Genomic DNA, 22,010 nt, shown 5'->3' on the forward strand with positions numbered 1-22,010 from the left:
ACCAGGTTCTGAGGGACACAGGGTCACCCCATTTCTTTAAATGGAATAAAATTACATGGCAACCTGATAAAAGATCAATGATAGTGCTGTAAATTCTCAGTTGATAAGAAATTACTATATTTCTTTATTCTCTCATAAACATTACCAGCGTCTCTTCCCCAAATTAAAATGACTGTTTGTCTCCCTACCTGAGGCAATGAAATTCCCTTAAATGCCCTGCCTTATGTGGCATGAGACAACACCTGAGAAGGACAGGACTAAGGGTCAGATGTAGAAAACACTGTTTGAAAAATACCAGTTGCAAATTGCAACCAGTATATTTTCGACCAATGTTGAATATTGCAAACCACCCTATGTACGAATAGGTCAGTTTGAAATATTCCCACTCAGAGTGGGTGACAATCCGAACTGCATCAATGAGGTAGGTGGCAAATTGTTTTTTACTCCCACTGAATGCCATCACAGGCATAGTGGCATGCTGGGATCAGCTGACCACAATGTCCACGATTGCATTTAAATAAAGTAAACTTTTTATATATGCAGCCCATTATCTTAGAGGAAACCTTGCTGTATTAAAAAAAGTTTACTTCTGAAAAAAAATGCCGGTTTTCAGTGGTCCCCTGGACCACTGCCTCCTCCCCAAGAAACATTTTTCTTTTAATTTCCCAAAGGGGAAGTTGTTACAAGGCATTCTCATTCCTAATGTGAATGGCTCACCACCCCCCACTTTGGAGTCAGTAATTTTGCTATGTTTTACGATCAAATTTCAGTCACAAAACAAGATGCATAACTTACTGAATCAATTTTTGGGAGAGTCACATACAACACACCCCTTCCTAATACTGATTCGATATGGTGTCAGAATCCCATTTTAGAAGCTGGTAAAATTTAAAGACTCTTAAAATTGGATCAGTATGTTTAAGAAAGCATTTTCACACTTGCAAACACCAAATAAAAGTGTATGCAACTGTTACAATGCTTTGTACATCTGTCCCCTTGTTAGGAAAGGAACAACTGGTAAAGGGGAAAGGAAAGCAGACTACACAAAGTGTTAACTTTGTTGAATGAAAAACAGTCCCTCATAATAGGTATATATCAGATTAGGATGACCTTTCCTTCTAAATATGGGTCAGAAGAAATAGTGGCAAAAACAAGGAGGGTTGTCATTGTACACACAATAAAGTCCTATTTATAGTGACACTATGGCGTTGTCCGACTAAACATACACTGCTCCTTTTCAGAAAATGAAGGCTCTGTCTAACTAAGCCCATGGAGTTTTTCTAGGAGCCAGTTTTAATCCAGATATGAGTATTTCTTCAAGATGGATCACTTAAACCCCTTCTTCTGGACAGCTTCTCCAGATGAGCTCGAGGGTTGAGGCTGTTTCTATTTGCCTCAAAGATCACCTCAGAAAATTTGATAGAACAACCTTAAGTCCCTCATTATTAGTTATCCGGGATAGAGTAAGTTATTTGCCACATTTGGAAAATACAATGTCCCCTTGGAGAGAGAGGCATTTACCATGTGTGTTAAATCACTCGTCTTCTGAGTTTTCACTTGTAGATGAGGCATAACATGCAGAATCTGTATTTAACACACCAAATTCTGCTTCTTTTTACTTTTCCACTGTTATTTTCCCCAAATAAATCTGGGCAGGTTTGACCAGCCGGAATCTTTCAGGAGAAATCTGTGAGGGTGTTATAATTATCACACAACTTGCAGGTCTAATCACTGTGCAAACGAACTTGCACAGAGACCGGAGTTTCGCCATGCACTTGTAATGAGGGCCTCAGAGTCCCATCTGGGAATAGGGACGATGTTAAAATCTTTAAAGTGCACATGTGAAGGTTTATAGTGCCAACCCATCAGGTCTCAATTTTGACGTTAATAAGGCTAATCATTTTTTTTGTGCTCCATATTGGAAACTGTAGGCACATTTGGAATTAGGAAGTTTTAACTATTCACAGGAACATTTGCTTGTCTGAGGAGTCTACCTCCCACTGGGATCACTTTGTGATATTTTTCCCTCTACATGAAATCTTTCTGTTTTACTGGGAGACATTTGTTTACATCCATAATTGCATTTGTTCAGGTTTGTAAATGCAGGTGAAGAGAATTCCATTTCTTTTGTAAACATATTTTTATTGCATTTGGTTAATCATACAAACTGAATTTTCTTTCTTTCAGACCAAGTCATTTCATATGCTAGAAATTTTTAAAGGTTCACGGGTACATAGCAGTTACATGGTGATAGATGTTATAATACAAGCTCATATGCATTTAGTATATATTCCCAAGTGTTTGGGACTTTTATTACAGGCATTCCAGTGTTGTCACCCACCTGCGGTTTCCCACCTATGTGTCAATCAAATTTGTCTGAACCTGGTCTAAGGGCTTTCCCAGAAGTTGGCCTGTGCCTTGGGTCCTAAATGACTCTGGAGCAAGACCAAGGGAGGAGGGCAAACCGTGAGAAGTCAAAAGAAGTTAACACCTTTTGGTGTGAAACAAGTAGACAAAAACAAAAGAAAGACAAAAATAATAAAAACAAAGGAAAATAAGGCATTTCTAAAGTGTCTCAGAGGCGTGGATCCTAGCCTTTAAAGGGGTGTGTCATGCATAGAGTAGCCTGGCAGGAGTTATCCTTGTATGTGTGTTTTGTGGCATCTAGGATATAGGTTTAGAAGTCCGGAAGTGGGGAAAGACAATGGGACGTATACTGTGTTCCAGGTTGTGCAGGCTATTTATGGCATGAGGAGCAATGTGAAACATCCTGGCCATCAAGTCTCCTATTCCCCTTCGGGTAACTCCCCATCGCTCTCTTCACTTGAGTCATCTCTCTGGTCCCTCTTCTCACCGTCGTCTGAATCCCCCTGTTCTGAGACTGTATCCCTTCAGAGGTGCTCCTAGTTCTCTTAGACCTCCATCCATAATTCATCAATAAGTCTCCTTCGAACTCCTCTCGTGGCTTCTTGATGAAGGGGTCTTTCCTCGGCCCTAGTCTATGTCGTAACATCTCTCATACATGTTTTGTGCACTGGTACTGTTCCCGACTTCCACACCATTACTATTCTACGTGTGGCCAATGCAAGTGCCAAATCTAAAAATCTAGTGCCTACCCTACACGCCTTAGTTCTGGTGAACCCTCCCAGGAGGCAATTTTCCACCGCAAAGGTAAGAGTGCTTCTTAGTGCGGCATGGAGTCAGTGAAGAACCGCGGTCCAGAAAACCTGTAGTAGGGTGCACCCCGATGTCATATTACAAAAGTTCACATCAGGTAGCCGACACCGAGCACATTCCTGAAGTCCTCCACCATATCTTCTATTCATCAGGGCTGAGGTATCTCATGTGCAGAAAGTTAAATTGTATATACTTTAGTCTTGCATTGCGTATTACCGTTTTAGGGTAAGTTAACATCCTTTTCCATTACCCATCTGTGATTTTTGTGGCCCAGAATTGCATTCCCACCTTAGCCCTAAGGGCCACCAATGTTCTCTGCCCCATATCATTCAAAGAATGGTAGAACCACGTCACCAGGTGTCATGCCGAGCCCTTGGAAAGTAAGAGTTGGAGCACTGTATGGGGCAAAGGTTAGTCTCATCCTCCATTCCATAAATCTGCAAAAGTCTGCACTGAAGCCTCATGGTTCAGAAACTGACCTCGGAGCAATGTACTTTGTTCTGATAGCTCCTACAGTGGTATGAGAGCTCCCATCGTGAAGCAGTCACCCACTGTCATCAGACCAGCCTCTGTCCAAACTGAAATTTGGCCAGCAGTGAAACAGCCAGTAGGGCTGCCGTGAGGCAGTTCCACCAGCAGCAAGGGAGAGGCGTACAACGGAGCTCTCCGGCTTCAGCACCAGCAACGTAGGGCCACTCATAGCATAGTGCTCGGCTGTGGAATGACTACCTCGGGACGAAGCAGCCAGGCTAAAATAAGTCCCTGGTAGAGAGCTAGGTCCATAAAGTCCAATTAACTTCTATGGGATTCATCCAGCCATCGAGTTACCTATTGCATTTGCACCGCCAAATAATACAGCTAGAGGTCCGGTGCCCCTAGGCCTCCATCATCTGGCAGAAATATCAGGACCTCTATGGTGGCTTCCATCCCAAATTAGTTTGCAGAACATCTATTTGTTTGAACCACACAAAGGGTATCTTAACCGGGAGGTTAGTAAAAAAAATATAACAAGCGGGAGAGCATGACCATTTTGGATATTGATACTCGGGCCATAAGTGATAATCGCAGGGATCTCCAAAAAGTGACCCCTTCAGGTTTCCCTCATGTAGATCGGCCAGGCTATGGTACAACTGAATACCCATGTATTTAAAGGTTTTCGGTGACCATATAAGTTCCTGAGGGAGATCTGGTGGTTGGGGAGCTCCCTGAGTACAGGGGAACATACATGTTTTGGTTAGGCCTGGGCAGAGTTCACCGAGGTCCGCTAAGTGGAACTCCGCAAAGTGATCAAAAAACTCGGCTGCTTTACGTGAAGTTCCGCAAGTGTCAGAGAGCAGGTCATGCCGTTCACGCTGATTTTCTTGGACAGGTGTTTGTCCCATACTGGAAAATCAGCATGAATGGCATCTTGCCAGAGGGCACTGTTTCTTTTTGGCGCTCAAGTAGATTTTCTACTTGAGATGCAGCTTCCTAAATGCAAACTGATGGTTTCTCAACACGAGCGGTTGCGACCATCCGCGGCCGCCTGCATTGAGAAATCTCGCTGGGACGTGGTCGAGGATTGGATTTTCCTCACTCGCATCTTAACGTTGGTGAGCGGGAGTGAGGATAAAACTCTGCTCCGCTTTGTGGAGCGGAGTTTTTTCAACTTCGCATGCTCCGCAGAGTGCCGAAAAATCAGCAAACTCTGCAAACTAAGTGCAGAGTTCACCTCCCATGCCCCTATTAAGTGCAATTGACTCATAGGCGTGATAGTGTCCCAAATTCCTCGAAGCAGCAGATCACACCGTGTTCCCCAATAGGGCCGTCCGAGAAGTAAAAATGAAGATCATCCGCATAAAGCAAGCTAATATGCTCATCGTTGTCTACAGTTATACCATTACCTCTACCTTCCCATCAAAACAGTTCTGCCATGGGCTCAATAGTCAGGGCAAAGGGTAGGGGAGATTGAGCAGCCTTGAATACATCATATACGGTGCAGATCATGGAGCCTGTCTCAATTCAGACCGTTGGTCCAGAATAAAGTAGGGTAACCCATTTAATTCAGTCCTCCTCTATTTCCATCTTACGCATGACCTTCAATAGGAAATCCCACCGTATTAAATCAAAGGCCTTCTCAAGGTCAAAAGACATGAGCATCGCCAACAGCCATGACTGTACTTCTGTGTGGTAAGAACATGGTACAACCTTCTGAAGTTTAGGGAGGTACTACGTTTCGGTATGAAACAGTTTTGGCCTCTATGGACCAGAACTATGGGGAAGAGGTCTACATGGCAACATTTTTCTTGGGATCTTGAAGTTCATTTTGAGCAGGTACTGTGGGTGAAATTCACAGGTGGATGCGCCGGGACTTTGGTTTTGGGGAGGGGGGTGTCACAGTTGCACTCCTCATGGAGTTGGGTGGACAGCCTGCCTTCATGGATTAAGCATCGAGTGTCTCCTGTTTTGGGGATAGTGCACCTGCGAAAGCAGAGTAAAACTCCCCTGGGAGTCCATCAGGGCCAGGAGTCTTGCCAGTGGCAATTTCCCTAACGGTGTTTCGTATTTCTTGGACTGTTACCCTTCCCCAAATGGTCTTCCGTGCCCCAAGTGGTAGTGTTGGGAGTGGCTGAGGGTCCAGGAACATATCTTGCAAGCTCTACGACAGTGCCTCAGGGTAGCAATAGACAACCTCGTAGTATTTGCAAAACTCATCATTGATGGCTCCCTGGGAAAAGATATGTGCCCCTAGTAGCAGGTGTTAGGTGTGTAATGGCTGTGCCTTGTAGTTCAGGGAGAATGAGCCACACGAGTAGCTTCCCAGATTTAACCTCTTCGTCGTGGGCTCTGCCTATGTAGTTTTTATACTCGTGGCATCTCAATTGTTCTAGGACAGTATTGTAGCATTATTTTGCTTCAAAGAGCTGTCAATGAGTGTCGGGGTCCAGCCCAAGCAATTTTCCAGTGTATGAAGAGAGACATCTAGCATGTGTAGATCTTCATTACATTAAGTTCTCTACAAATACCTACTGACTGGCCCATGCAGTGGCCACAATCTACAGCTTTGAAGACCTCCCATTCTATAAGGGCAGACAACTCTAAGCCTTGATTTTTCGTGAAATACTCTGTACTGGCGATGAGAAGTAATTCCCTCTAGCACGCATCCTCTAGTGCCACCACTTGGAGTTACCAGGAGGGAATCACCGGCCTATAATCTATCTGTTGAAACCTTAAAAGTAGGGGACTGTAGGAGGAGAGGGTTTGGCTCAACCTCTCCAAGCACAAGAATTTGTCCAGTCTCGTTGGAGGGCATAAAAATGGGAAATGTAAGAGTAGTTTTGCTCTCTACCGTGTTGAGTGTGCTAAATGTCTGTCAGTTCCCAGTGTTGTAACCACTGTTTAAAGCTTGCCGCTAATCTATGAACCGATGTTCCAGGTAGGGGGTTGTGGAGTGATCCAGGAGTACATCTGTGATACAATTAAAGTCCCCACCTACTAATTGCACCAAAGTGGCTAACAGTGAATGGAGGAATGGCAACTGGTCTTGGTTAGGTGTGTAGATACTCCTCAGTGTCACCTCTTTTCCCAGTAATCTGCCATTTACCAGGACATACCACCCCTCCTTATCAACTAATGATTGTATATTTTCAAAAGGGGTCCCAGCTCCCACCCATACCAGTGCCATCTCGCATAGGCAGATTAAGAGCTGGCATATAACTGGCCATGCCACCAAAAGTGTAGGCGTTCTATCTCTACTCCGTGAGATGGGTCTCCTGTAACATGGCAATGTGTACTCCCCTACGTCTAAGATATCTATGAATAATGTGTTTCTTAGCTGCAGATCCCATCCCCCAGACATACAAGTAAGACCGAAGTTCCTGTTAGCCATTTAATTGGGATTGCCATTAATGTTGACCAGAGATTTCCAAGCCAACCCCAAATCAACCTTTCACAGCCTAGCAGACCATGCCACCACCCCCGAGACAAACAATAACAGAAGCCCCAAAAGCAAACTTGCCATTCCCAGGGCAGATCAGTAACTGCTCTCCATCCAAACTTATGAATTCAATAACAAAGTCATAGTAAGGCTTAAACAGACTTCTGGTCTTCAGGGTTTTTCATGGGCCAGCGTCTGTTTTCTCCCATCTCCTGCGGAAAGCCTGCCGGGGTTGAACCTGTCCCATAAGCAACTAGCCAATCCAGGCTGCCTGAGGTTCCTTAAAGGAGTGGATTTTACCATCCAATAGAATCTTCAGTTTGGCTGGGAACATTGAAGGAGGCATTCCTGCCAGGGTACTGGATTGTCTGACCCATCTCCATCAGGTGTATCGTTGGTATGTGCAATATCTACAAGGGGGTCAGTCGAGAGTGAGCGGGTCTCTTAAATGAGCTGAATGGCAGTCAGCCACATCTCTCTGCCCTCAGGTACCTCATGGCGATGCACCTATGTGTGCACTGGGTGGGCAGATTTGATGTCTCGGTGCCTTTTGTCAGTCTACTCTGTGTCTCTAAGCTCCTCACCAGAATCATGCTCCACTTAGGGGCTCCTCGCCAGTGGGAGGTATTGGTATTACTCTTCCAGGTTCCTCAGAGGTCAACACATCAGCCCGTTTGCCCTCACTTGAACGTGGGCACTCACAGGCTCTGGGCAACTTGTCGTGAGCAAGGTCGCCTTGGTTACCCCACTGTGCGATCAGTAAAACAAGGGTCTGGTATGATGATTAACTACACTATGTAGCGACTAAGATCAGTCTCGCAGTTCACCCCAAGGGCCTTTACTGTCCCACAATCTATTCTCTTGACCACCGAGGGTGAGGGATATGATGTAAACAGGGCTTTTTTCAAGGCACATTGTAATGCCTCCATATCAGGTCTCATCTGGCACTCCTGAGTCTTCAGTGTGCAGTTCCCCCTACACCAATTCCATTGGCAAAATGAGGCCTCTTATATTCCCAGACATTGGTGTAAAGATGCCTGGGATGGCTGTTGTCTGTATCAGACAGGGAAGGCAATGTATTGGGCACTGTCTCTTTCTCACTGGGGTCGTGTGCAGGTGCGTAGGGGAATCTCCCAGGGCAGGGCAGCCTAGCGCAGAGTCTTGAGGGGCCATTGTCACGGCGTTGGCTTGCCCCTTGAAGAGAGGTCGGCCCAGATGCAGTAGCGCTCTGAAATCATCTTGTTCGCCTCGGGCTTGTCTACTGGCACAGTCCGGGACAACACAGGGTGGGGCGAGGCAACCATCTGGAAGGACATTCATTTATTGGGGTTGCTGGATGTTTTTGGAGTTTTGTACCAGAGGACACCTTGCACCTACCTCCTCCCAAGAAGCCTTGGATTGCTTGACCCAGGATACCACTAAGAGTCAAGTGATGGCATGGTACTTCTTGAATCAGTTGTTCAGGACCCATAGTAGATCATTTAATTAAAAGAATGCTCAAACGTCATTATTAATGGCCCAAACCCATCCACACAATGTTATATTCCAGTAGTTTCACTTTCATTGGCTACATTGCATCCTGAGAAGACTTTGTTTCATTAAAAATGAGCTTTAGGCAATGCATGCATAGTATTGGATGCATTGACTGTCTGTGACAACCCCCTATGAGCAGAAAACCCCCCACAGGCGGCCATCCCTCCCCCACAGACCACCACCTCACGTTTCTTTTTTTTTTTTTTAAAGAAATGTATTTGTATTACATTAGCACCTCATTTTAAGCATCATCCGCGGTACAGTGAGGCCGCAAATGCTTTACTTATTGATGCTTGCTCAGTTGCATTGTACCACAGCTTCCACTGAAGTCTTGCAGTACTTCACAGTGTGTGGGCTGGGTCCCACGAGAGTATCATGGGACTGTCAACAACAAAAAAAGTTTTTCCACTTTTGGGCTCCTCAGGTATACCCTCTGGGTCCCTCCAAAGAGTGCTAGTGTGTCAGGTTGGGTGTCTTCTTCAATGTTATCTTTTAAACACGTTCAGGACATAGAAACTGAGCGCTCATGTCCAGTAATGGCTGCCACAAAAATGTTCTTCCTTTTCCATCCAGCTCATCAGATGGATGGGTCCCGCAGGACGGTACCAGTCCAGTAGGAACAAAATGATCCCTGGCACTATTAAAGAAGGAATATTTGTGTTTGTTGTAGCATAAGAGTAGAATATGAAAGATGTGTTTTGCCCTTGAAGGCAGTAATCATTAATGATTAAAGTTATATAAAGATAGTTTAAAAAAATAACTTATTTGGTTATTATTACTGCACGAGGGTTTCACTCTATGAAGTTGTTTGATGACATTATCGAACCAAAGAATAGTCACCTTCAGGTGAGCACCTATGAAAAAACATTATGTAAATAAGAAGGAACCTATTCACATAGCCATTTTAGAGTGCATTAAGTAGTGCTCTTTTTTTTACATACTTTGACATCCTTTTTTAAATTGACTCCCAAACATCTCCAGTGGAATAATATAGGAATATTCATATACAATTAGTAAAAAGAGAGAGGTCTGTGTCCTCCTTATACTCTACTAATAGGGAATTAAATATTTCAAAGCCAATTTACAAAAGCATGTCAGAGTACATAAAAGAGTACATCCACAGTGCAGCTTCCTAGTACTCATAAATACTTTTGTGAATCACTCCCGAAATGTTCATCAACTAAGGGCCTCATTACAATGTCGGTCAGAAACGAAACCGCCCGACTCCTTGTCAGATTCGATTCTGACCGACTCACGGTCGGCGGTTCCTCCCAACCGATTACGATGCTTCTGAACACCGTTAGGAAGGATTCCCATTGACTTCAATGGGAGCCTGTGTCCCAACCGACAACACAGGCTGCTATGGAGAAAATGGGTGTCTGTGGAAAACCTTGCACCCTGTCGCTGGCACCCCATGGTGCCTGCCACACTGTGCATGGTGTTATAGGAGGGTTCCTTAGGTACCCCCTCAAACCCAAACCGGAGGTCTCAGGATGAAGTGGGGCCTGCTAGCGGTACCCATGGTCTGTTTCCGACAGCCTTTTCTTGTCGGACTTACCAAGTTGGAAAGGCTGTCAGAATCTGACATCGTAATCGGTCGGTAGGGACAGCTGTCCGTTGAACTGTATGAATCAGCTCCATCCGACTCGGATTTTCCAAATGCCGGTCGAAACCATTTCGGAATGACTGAATAGTTGCTCTTTGGACTGCGAGCATCGTAATCAGTCGGTCGGAAATGTTTCTGACCGAGTCGGGCGGATGGGTTCCGACACTGTCTAGGAGAATCCTACTGTTGGTCGGAGGCTTTTTGACTGACATTGTAATCAGGCCCTATGTCTTAATCAGAGCAGCTGCAAAGATGGAGAATGGCCTATTGTAGAGACCTTCTGATGGCTTGTTTGATTTACCTGTTAACTGCCCCACTCACACTGTGTCACCATTGTATTGTACCTTAAGGACAAAAGAACAACATCTGGTACACTGTTGTTTTTTCAGTTCTGTGAAGTTTCATCGTGCATTGGCATTGGTTGCTCAGAGTGAGGGATAGAGAGTATGTGTATTTGTTTTTTTGTGTGTTTGTGTCAACTTTATATATAATGCATTTCAATGAAGGCCATTTAATTATTTTTTTAAATTTCTGAAATACTGATTGGACTTTACTATTCAATTGCTTGCCCCAAATTACTAATGACCATGTATCCCGTAATGCCAATACTTGTTTTAATTCAAAAGAAGTTTTAAAAGATAAACGAAAATTACAATTTTTATTTTCTTTTGTTTTAGGTTATGTATGACAACCTCATGAACCTGAAAGAAGAAAACGTAACGGTTTATCAGAAAATCCAGCTGCCTCCGAAATGCAAAACTGATGAAGTCAGTGAGATGGAGGTTTATTGACAAACAGTGATTGAGGACAGGCAATCTGTGTTGGGCCGGGCAGGTAGAGAGAACCAACGTTCAGTGAGAGGCAGAACGGGCACTGTCCAATCTACTTACGTTTTTGTGCTTTATTCTGCCAGTGAGGTCTGGGCAGCAATAGTTTTCCAAAATTAGAACTTAAAGTAGTTTGCTCTTCACTGTCCCTCCTTAAATAAAACATAGTGAATTAAAAATGGCAGAACTATCCAGGCTCAGGGTTACATAAACAGGATGGAGGTGTGCTATTTAGCCTCCATATGTCCTATTGTTTTTATTTATTCCAGCCTGTGCTGATTTACAGTGGTATTCGTTTCCCCTCTGCCCTTGTAGTTTGTGTAACCGGCCCCAAACATTCTGCATATAAAAAAGTCTGTGGCTAAAAAAAGGTGCGAAAATCCCCCCAAAATATCATCTAAAAGCATGGCTGTTTCTCTTGCTGAAACTATCTTAGTGATCTTTCGCACAAGAAAACAGCCTGCAGAAAATATCAGAAGAGACTGAGTGGAGGATCCTATCAAAGCATCACCCGTATTCAATATTTGCATGCTTTACTGGTCAGTGGCATTTCTGCAGCAAAATGTAAAGCAAAAAGGGGGGTTCTTACTCTAAAATTTCTATTCTAATTTCTATTCTCCCAGTGTATTTGTGTAAAGAAATCACACAATTTATACTTTCCAAGAAATTAGTGAGATCTGTAAGACATCCTGTGTATAAAACATTTAATTGATCCTGTAACATAGGTGCGACCTGGCCCTCTACACCCAATTACGGCTACCCTTCACTGCCAAACTGTAGGCACAGAACCAGGGTTCCTTGATTGAAAAGCGTCAAATGCACTGTTGCTACTCCACTGATGTCCCGCAGTCCAAATCGTATTAATCATGCTATTTTACTTTTTGTACGGAATTCCATATCAGCATGGTTCCATGCCACAGAATTGTTCATTTTCATCAGCACGTTTAGTTTCGAATGTCACTTATGGCACATAAGTGATATTCAAAACGAAGTGTGTTGATTGAAATTAACAATTCTTAAAGAATGTCTATGTTTCACACACTGTAAGTTATTTATTTAAGTATCAAATTCAGTTTGTTGTTGCTTCATCGTGCTCCGTATTTCACATGCATTATGTTATCTACGCTGGTGTAAATTTTTAGCACCTTGCCAAAGAAGTAGCTACATTTTGAAAATACAATGATATCTCCTAATAATCTTTGAATAATTCAAATGTTCATTGACTGCATCTCTGTGATAATTGTTGGGAATTATATAAGGTGCCTTATAAGTCCGTACTGTGCATAGGAAAGTGACTCTCACAAGTCACCATGACACAACACAGCAAAGGAACACATCATTGCAAACCATTAACTGTTAGCTTACAGTGGCTGGTGTAAGGTTTTGACAATTGAACTGTTCATGTCATAGGCCTTCCAATCCAGTGATGTCCAAGGACTTTCAATCAAATGATGTCCAATTTTATTGAAATATAGTAGATGGATATACTGGAATTAGGAGAAACTCTATATAAGGGGTTCATAGTGCTAAGGAAAAAACATAAACAATCCAAAGGACCTTCACAGTACCAACTACTGTGATTCAGAAAATAACTAGCGTTATTATAAACCGATGCTCTGAGCCCTTGGCGAGTTGGTATCATATAAAACATAAAATGATTAGATGCAAAGGAATGGAAAAGTCATATCAGCAAGTACGTTTATTTGCTGACCTAATAACCACAGATATATTTTGAGATAGTTGTGGAAGAGGGGAATAATTTGATCTCATCTTTGTATCTGATGTTATTTTATTGTTGAATAGAGCAAGCCAGTGTACCTCAACTACGTGACATCTCCCACACATGAAAGAATTTAGTGAATCTGTTTCTTTCATTCATGATTCAATCAATAGCAAAGCTGATGTGAAATTGTGCAGCCCCATTTCCACATAGTGGACAAAGGTAATAGAAAATGATCCATGAAGACATAAAAGTAGCTTCATGAGAAATGGGAAGATATGAAGTCTTCCGTCATGATAGTGATGTCATGGATATTCCAGTAAGGGAACCACATGACCTGCAGCAAGGACATTCTTCAAAATGAGTGAGCTACACCTATTAGAGTTTAGATTAAGCCCCACTAAACCTTTGACTAATCTTTGGGTGATGATGTAGGTCATTTTGTCATTATCGTCCTTAATATATTCATGCTTCATCAGACGCTTACTTAGATAATTGTAATGCTGAGCTTGAAACCAATTCTACTGTAGCATCCTGTCAACGGACCTAGTTGGAAAAAGTTTAAAACAAGTTTCTGTAATTTTTTTTAAACGCATATCCATATTTTTTAATCGAATAAGAATGTCGGTAAGAGAGTTCATGACCTTACATGTCTGACTATTAAAGTGCTCCTCTGCAGCAAATAACATAGCAGTTTTTTCAAAACGAAGGTTCAATATGTCGAGATAAGGCTTCTGTGTTTGCTGGTGTGTGACAGATATGTGTAGTATGAGTAGTGTTGTAGAGCTTTTAAACAGTAGTCATCTACATTTTTTTAAGTATTTTAAAATTAAGTTTATTGCTCTGAAAGAGTGAAACATTAAAACATTCAATTCACACTGCCAGCACAGTTTTACTTATTTGAGCTTTGTTTGTTTGATTGTGTGTTTAGGTACATGATTTATCTTTGTACTCTTTGAGGTTTTATAGACATTCAGGTGCATTACATTCCTATTTAAAAATAACATTTGAAACAGTAATACATGAGTGGAGTGATATTGCATAAAACAAACGTAAGTCAAAAAACGGAGATAGGAAAGTTGGCCGTGTTGACCATGTAACAATGTCATCAGTGATTTGACTGCTCTGGAATGGGTTTAAGAGCTGGCAATCCAGATTCATAATTTTAAATGTTTTATTCATGAAATCTGTGATGAAAATGTTAAGATGCAATATATGTCCTCAAAAGCCAGTTCCTTAAAGTCGTTTTTCCCTGTTTTTTTATTCACAACTTGGCCAGGAGGCAGAAACATTACAATCTGGAATAAAATTACATAGCAACCTGATAAAAGATCAATGATAGTGCTGTAAATGCTCAGGTGATAAGAAGTTACTATATTTCTTTAATCCCTCATAAACATTACCAGCGTCACTTCCCCAAATTAAAATGACTGTCTCCCCACCTGAGGCAATGAAATTCCCTTAAATGCCCTGCCTTATATGGCCTGAGACAACACCTGAGAAGTGCAGGACTAAGGGTCAGATGTAGAAAACACTTTGCAACCTGTATATTTTCGACCAATGTTGAATATTGCAAACCACCCTATGTATGAATAGGTTGGTTTGCAAAATTCCCACTCAGAGTGGGCGACAATCCAAACTGCATCAATGAGGTAGCGAATTGTGATTTACTCCAAATGAATGCCATCGCAGGCATGTTAGCCTGCTGGGATCAGCTGACCACTATGTCCGCGATTGCATTTAAATAAAGTAAACTTTTTTATATGCAGCCCATTATCTTAGAGGAAACCTTGCTGTGTTAAAAAAAAAGTTTACTTCTGAAAAAAATTTAGGTTTCCAGTGGTCATCTGGACCACTGCCTCCTCCACAAGAAACGTTTTTCTTTTAATTTCACAAAGGGGAAGTTGTTACAAGGCATTCTCATTCCTAATGTGAATGGCTCACCACCCCCCACTTTGGAGTCAGTAATTCAGCTATGTTTTACAGTCACAAAACATGATGCATAACATACGGAATCAGTATTTGGGAGAGCCACATACAACACACCCCTTCCTAATACTGATTCGATATGGTATCGATATGGTATCAGAATCCCATTTTAGAAATCCTATTTACAATGACACTTTGGTGTTGTCTGACTAAACATACACTGCTCCTTTTCAGAAAATGAAGGCTCTGTCTAAGCTCATGGAGTTTTTCTAGGAGCCAGTTTTAACCCAGATATGCTTATTTCTTCAAGATTTCTTCAAGATGGATCACTTAAACCCCTTCTTCGGGACAGCGTCTCCAGATGAGCTTGAGGGTTGAGGCCGTTTCTATTTGCCTCACAGATCACCTCAGAAAATTTGATAGAACAACCTTTAAGTCCCTCATTATTAGTTATCCAGGATAGATTAAGTTATTTTATCACATTTGGAAAATACAATTTCCCCTTGGAGGGAAAGGTATTTACCATGTAATTTGTAATTTGTAATTTTGATTTGTAAAGCGCGTTATCACCGTTAGGTCCCTAAGCGCTGTGAGAGGGTACTGCCTTTGCCCAGGTGGAGATTGTATGAACAATGTGTATGAACAATGAACATGTGTGTTAAATGCCTCGTCTTCTGAATTTTTACTTGTAGATGAGGAATAACATGCAGAATCTGTATTTAACACACCAAATTCTGCTTCTTTTGACTTTTCCACAGGTCTTTTCCCCAAATAAATCTGGGCAGGTTTGACCTGCCGGAATCTTTCAGGAGAAATCTGTAAGGGTGTTATAATTATCACACAACTTTGAGGTCTTATCCCTTTGCAAACGAACTTTCATAGAGACCGGAGTTTCGCCATGCACTTGTAATGAGGGCCCTAGAGTCCCATCTGGGAATAGGGACGATGTTGAAATCTTTGAAGTGCACGTGTTCAGGTTTATAGTGCCAACCCATCAGGTCTAAATTTTGATGTTAATTAAGCTGATCATTTTGTGTGTCCTCCATATTGGAAACTGTAGGCACATTTGGAATTATGAAGTTTTAAATAATCACAGGAACATTTGCTTGTCTGAGGAGTCTACCTCCCACTCTGATCACTTATTTGTGATATTTGTCCCTCTACATGAAATCTTTCTGTTTTACTGGGAGACATCCATAATTGTATTTGTTCAGGTTTGTAAATGCAGGTGAAGAGAATTCCATTTCTTTTTAAACATATTTTTATTGCATTTGGTTAATCATACAAACTGAATTTTCTTTCTTTCAGACCAAGTTATTTCATATGCTAGAAATTGTTAAAGGTTCACGGGTACATAGCAGTTACATGGCGACACATGGTATAATACAAGCACATATGCATTTAGTATATATTCCCAAGTGTCTGGGATTTTTATTACAGGCATTCCAGTCTTGTTACCCATCTGCGGTCTCCCACCATTGTGGCAACCAAATTTGTCCGAACCTGGTCTAAGGTCTTTCCCAGAAGTTTGCCTGTGTCTTGGGTCCTAAATGACTCTGGAGCAAGACCAAGGGAGGAGGGAAAACCGTGAGAAGTCAAAAGAAGTTAATACTTTTTGGTGTGAAACATGTAGACAAAAACAAAAGAAAGACCAAAATAATAAAAACAAAGGAAAATAAGGCATTTCTAAAGTGTCTAAGAGGTGTGGATCCTAGCCTTTAAAGGGGTGTGTCATGCATAGAGTGGCCTGGCAGGAGTTATCCTTGTATGTGTGTTTTGTGGCATTTAGGAAATAAGTTTAGAAGTCCAGAAGTGGGGAACGACAATGGGACGTGTACTGTGTTCCAGGTTGTGCAGGCTATTTATGGCATGAGGAGCAATGTGGAACATTCTGGCCATCAAGTCTCCTATTCCCCTTTGGGTAAATCCCCATCGCTCTCTTCACTTGAGTCATCTCTCTGGTCCCTCTTCTCACCGTCGTCTGAATCACCCTGTTCTGAGACTGTATCCCTTCAGAGGTGCTCCTAGTTCTCTTAGACCTCCATCCATAAATAGTCAATAAGTCTCCTTCGAACTCCTCCGGTGGCTTCTTGATGAAGGGGTCTTTCCTCGGCCCCAGCCTATGTCGTAACATCTCTCATCCATGTTTTGTGCACTGGTACTGTTCCCGACTTCCACACCATTACTATTCTATGTGTGGCCATTGCAAGTGCCAAATCTAAAATTCTATTGCCTATCCTCCACACCTTGGTTCTGGTGAACCCTCCTAGGAGGCAATTTTCCACCATACAGGTAAGGGTGCTTCTTAGTGCGGCATGGAGTCAGTGAAGAACCGCAGTCCTGAAAACCTGTAGTAGGGGGCACCCCCATGTCATATTACAAATGTTTACATCAAGTAGCCAACACCGAGGACATTCCTGAAGTCCTCCACCATACCTTCTATTCATCAGGGCTGAGGTATGTCATGTGCAGAAAGTTAAATTGTATATAATTTAGTCTTGCATTGCGTACTACCTTTTTAGGGTAAGTTAACATCCTTTTCCATTACCCATCTGTGATATTTGTGGCCCAGGATTCCATCCCATCTTAGCCCTAAGGGCCACCAATGGTCTCTGCCTCATATCAATCAAAGAATAATAGACCCACGTCACCAGGTATCTTGCCGAGCCATTGGAAAGTAAGAGTTGGAGCACTGTATGGGGCAAAGGTTAGTCTCATCCTCCATCCCATAAATCTGCAAAAGTCTGCACTGAAGCCTCATAGTTCAGAAACTGACCTCGGAGCAATGCACTTTATTCTGATAGCTCCTACAGTGGTATGAGAGCACCCATCGTGAAGCAGTCAACCACTGTCGTCAGACAAGCCTCTGTCCCAACTGAAAGTTGGCCAGCAGTGAAACAGGCCAAAGGGTTGCTGTGAGAAAGGCCCACCAGCAGCAAGGGAGAGGTGTACAACGTAGCTCTCCAGGTTCGCCACCAGCAACGTAGGACCATTCATAGCATAGTGCTCGGCTGTGAAATGACTACCTCGGGACGAAGCAGCCGTGCTAAAAGAAGTCCCTGGTAGAGAGCTAGGCCCATAAAGTCCAATTAACTTCTATGGGATTCATCCAGCCATCTAGTTACCTATTGCATTTGTGCCGCCAAATAATACAGCTAGAAGTCCGGTGCCCCCAGGCCTCCATCATCTGGCAGACATATCAGGACCTCAAGGGACACTCTATGGTGGCTTCCATCCCAAATTAGTTTACAGAACATCTATTTGTTTGAACCACACAAAGGGTATCTTAACCGGGAGTTTAGTAAAAAAAATAGAACAAGTGGAGAGCATGACCATTTTGGATCGGGCCATAAGTGATAATCACAGGGATCTCCAAAAAGTGACCACCTCAGGTATCCCTCATGTAGATCGCCCAGGCTATGGTACAACTGAATACCCATGTATTTAAAGGTTGTGGGTAACCATATAAGTTCCAGAGGGAGACCTGGTGGTTGGGGAGCTCCCTGAGTACAGGGGAACATACATGTTTTGGTTAGGCCTGGGCAGAGTTCATGGAGTTCTGCTAAGTGGAACTCGGCGAAGTGATCAAAGAACTCTCCTGCGTTACGTGGAGTTCCGCAAGTGGCAGAGAGTAATAGGTCATGCTGTTCGTGCTGATTTTTAGGCAGGTGTTTGTCCCATACTGGAAAAACAGCGCGAACTGCATCATGCAAGAGGGCACTGTTTCTTTTTGGCGCTCTAGTAGATTTTCTACTTGAGATGCAGCTTCCTAAATGCAAACCAATGGTTTCTCAACACGAGCGGTCGCGATCATCCGCAGCCGCCCTCATTGAGAAATCTCGCTGAGACGTGGTCGAGGGTTGGATTTTCCTCACTCTCAACTTAACGTTGGTGAGCGGGAGTGAGGATAAAACTCTGCTCTGCTTTGTGGAGTGAAGTTTTTTACAACTCCGCAGAGTGCCAAAAACTCAGCAAACTCTGTGAATGAAGAGCGAAGTTCACCTCCCATGCCTCTATTTGGTGCAATTGACTCATAGGCCTGATAGCGTCCCGAAATTCCTCGAAGCAGCAGATCACACCGTGTTCCCCAATAGGGCCGTCCGAAAAGTAAAGATGAAGATCATCCGCATAAAGCAAGCTAATATGTTCATGGTTGTCTACAGATATACTATTACCTCTACCCTCCCATTGAAACAGTTCTGCTATGGGCTCAATAGTCAAGGCGAAGTGTAGGGGAGATAGAGTAGCCCTGAATATGTCATACACGGTGCAGATCATGGAGCATGTCTTAATTCAGGCTGTTGGTCCAGAATAAAGTAGGATAACCCATTTAATTCAGTCCTCCTCCATTGCCATCTTACGCATGTACTTCAATAGGAAATCCCACCATATTAAATCAAAGGCCTTCTCAAGGTCAACTGACATGAGCATCGCCAACGTCCATGCCTGTACCTCTGTGTGGTAAGAACATGGTACAACCTTCTGAAGTTGATGGAGGTACTACGTTTTCGGTATGAAACAGTTTTGGCCTCTATGTACCAGAACACGCATATGGGGGAGAGGTCTACATGGCAACATTTTACTTGGGATCTTGAAGTCCACGTTGAGCATGTACTGTGGGTGAAATTCACAGGTGGATGCGCCAGGACTTTGGTCTTGGGGAGGGGGGTATCACAGTTGCACTCCTTATGGAGTTGGGTGGACAGCCTGCCTTCATGGATTAAGCGTTAAGTGTCTACTGTTTTGGGGATAGTGCACCTGTGAAAGCAGTGAGAGGTATCGGTATCACTCTTTCAGGTCCCTCAGAGGTCGGCACATCAGCCCGTTTGTCCTCATTTGAACATGGGCACTCACAGGCTCTGGGCAACTTGTCATGAGCAAGGTTGCCTTGGTTTCCCCACCGTGCCATCAGTAAAACAAGGGTCTGGTATGATGAAGCCCTTAGTGGATTACCTACACTACGTAGCAACTAAGACCAGTCTCACAGTTCACCCCAAGGGTCTTCACTGTCCCACAATCTATTCTCTTGACCACCGAGGGTGAGGGATATGATGTAACCAGGGCTTTTTTTCAAGGCTCATTGTAATGCCTCCATATCAGGTCTCATCTGGCACTCTTGAGTCTTCAGTGTGCAGTTCCCCCTACACCAATTCTATTGGCAAAATTAGGCCTCTTATGTTTCCAGACGTTGGTGAGACGATGCCTGGGATGGCTACTGTCTGTTTCAGACAGGGAAGGCAATGTATTAGGCACTGTCTCTCTCCATCCAGGCTCCCCGGTTCACTGGGGTCGTGTGCAGGTGCGTAGGGGAATCTCCCAGGGCAGGGCAGCCTAGCTCAGAGTCTTGGGGGGCCCATTTTCATGGCATTCGCTGTCCCTTCGAAGAGAGGTGGGCCCAGGTGCAGTAGCGCTCTGAAATCATCTCGCTCCCCTCAGGGTCGTCTCCTGGCACAGTCCAGGACAACACAGGGTGGGGCGATGCAACCATCTGGCAGGACATTAATTTTTGGGGTTGCTGGAGGTATTTGGAGTTTTGTACCAGAGGACACCTTGCACCTACCTCCTCCCAAGAAGCCTTGGAATGCTTGACCCAGGATACCACTAAGAGTCAAGTGATGTCATGGTAGTTCTTGAGTCAGTTGTTCAGGACCCATAGTAGATCGTTTAATTAAATTAAAAGAATGCTCAAACTTCATTATTAAAGGCCCAAACCAATCCAAACAATGTTATATTCCAGTAGTTTCACTTTCATTGGCCACATTGCATCCTGAAAAGACTTTATTTTATTAAAAGTTAGCTTTATGCCGTGCATGCATAGGATTGGCTGCATTGACTGTCTGTGACAACCCCCCATGAGCAGAAAACCACCCACAGGTGGCCACCCCTCCTTCACAGGCCAGCACCTCACATTTTTCTTGTTTTTTCTTTAAAAATAAAATGGATTTGCATTACTGCAGTACCTCAGTTCAAGCATTCTCCGCGGTACAGTGAGACCGCAAAAGCTTTACTTATTGACGCTTGCTCAGTTGCATTGTACCACAGCTTCCACTGAAGTCTTGCAGTACTGCACAGTGTGTGGCCTGGATGCCACAAGAGTATCATAGGACCGTCAACAAAATAAAATTATTTTCTTCCTTTTTGGCCCCTCAGGCATACCCTCTGGGTCCCTCCAAAGAGTTAAATCCTGTTGTGGTAAATGTTCCTCAGAAGGAAGGGATTAGAGCCAATTTGGTCACTGAATGAAATAGAGAAGGACAAAGTCGCTAAAGGAAGTGTGCCTTATCAGTGCTAGGTGGGGAATCTCTCCTTTTGATTTTAGTGCCCTCACACACCCTTGCAAGTGTCATGCTTCATCATCGGGCGTTGCTCCTCGTGGGGGATGCGCTGTAGTCCCCCACGGGCCCCGCGAGAGGACTCTTTATCAGAGATCTTTTGAGGAGATGCCGCAGTTGTGCATGCGGGTGTGTGGGCCTAAAAATAGGTGTGGTGTCTTAAAATTACCCACCGGTGCCATAGGGATAATTTTATTCGTTGGTCCGGGGGTAAGATAAAATAGGTACAGGGGCAAGGGGCAATCCTCTATTAATAGATGGCATAGAGGACGGAGTATTACTCCGCTGCTCCTAGTGCCCGTGTGGGAAGGTGTGTGTCATCGGGCCCCTAGTGGATCCCCTCGCGCTTCATCAGGACCATAAATGTGACAAATGACGAAAGTGAAAGGAAAAGAGTAGGACACTCTTTGCTTCTAAAATACCTCCTGTTCAGGTGTGATTATCCGCATAACGCTATGGGGGACACAGTTCACGTGTCCCAGCCTAGTACCTGTGGGGGTAGAAGGGAGACAAAGACAAGGAACAAACATATAGAGACTTAATAAATGCTCGACGTTCACAAGGCATCTGAAAGAAGTACCTCTTAAGGCTTGTAAGTGCATGCTGGTTGCCGGATCGATCAACCTAAATGATTAGAGACACTCGCATGCACTCGTATATGCAGGTGCTATTAGCTATATAACACCATGCGATTATTAGTGAACATTGGTCAAACAAACATAAGTGTAAACTGGTGTTAAAAGGTGCAAGTCGTAAAAAGGGCTCTCGTATCCTACCGTGGTGGCCACCCGAGTGATGTGCTACCACAGCGTGGATATGATGATCGGTATTGCGTGTGGGAATAATCCATAATGCAGCAGTGGATAAAATCGATGATAACATTACTGATTATGGTACGTTGGTTGGGTAGTAATACAATGCGGTAAATTCATGCATAGTGGTCGGGAGTAGAAAGGGAATACATAGAGTA

The 22,010-nt window shown here is 43.4% G+C and overlaps 1 protein-coding gene and 1 long non-coding RNA gene across 7 annotated transcripts in view; one reads left to right on the forward strand and one right to left on the reverse strand.

Annotated features, from left to right (window-relative positions):
- Positions 1–22,010, forward strand: part of LOC146772931 (SLAM family member 9-like) — a 369,703-nt gene that overhangs the window by 336,796 nt on the left and 10,897 nt on the right. For all 5 annotated transcript variants that reach the window (XM_085638234.1, XM_085638229.1, XM_085638231.1 and 2 more), the window contains one exon: positions 10,910–10,999. In XM_085638234.1, coding sequence (XP_085494360.1) covers positions 10,910–10,999 — 90 coding nt within the window. The remainder of the gene's footprint in view (positions 1–10,909; positions 11,000–22,010) is intronic.
- LOC146772932 (uncharacterized) overlaps positions 1–22,010 on the reverse strand; it is a 141,650-nt gene that overhangs the window by 87,886 nt on the left and 31,754 nt on the right. The gene's annotated exons all lie outside the window — the stretch shown is intronic.

This window comes from Triturus cristatus, chromosome 12 (genome assembly GCF_964204655.1).
Source record: "Triturus cristatus chromosome 12, aTriCri1.1, whole genome shotgun sequence".
Taxonomy (NCBI): Eukaryota; Metazoa; Chordata; class Amphibia; order Caudata; family Salamandridae; genus Triturus; species Triturus cristatus.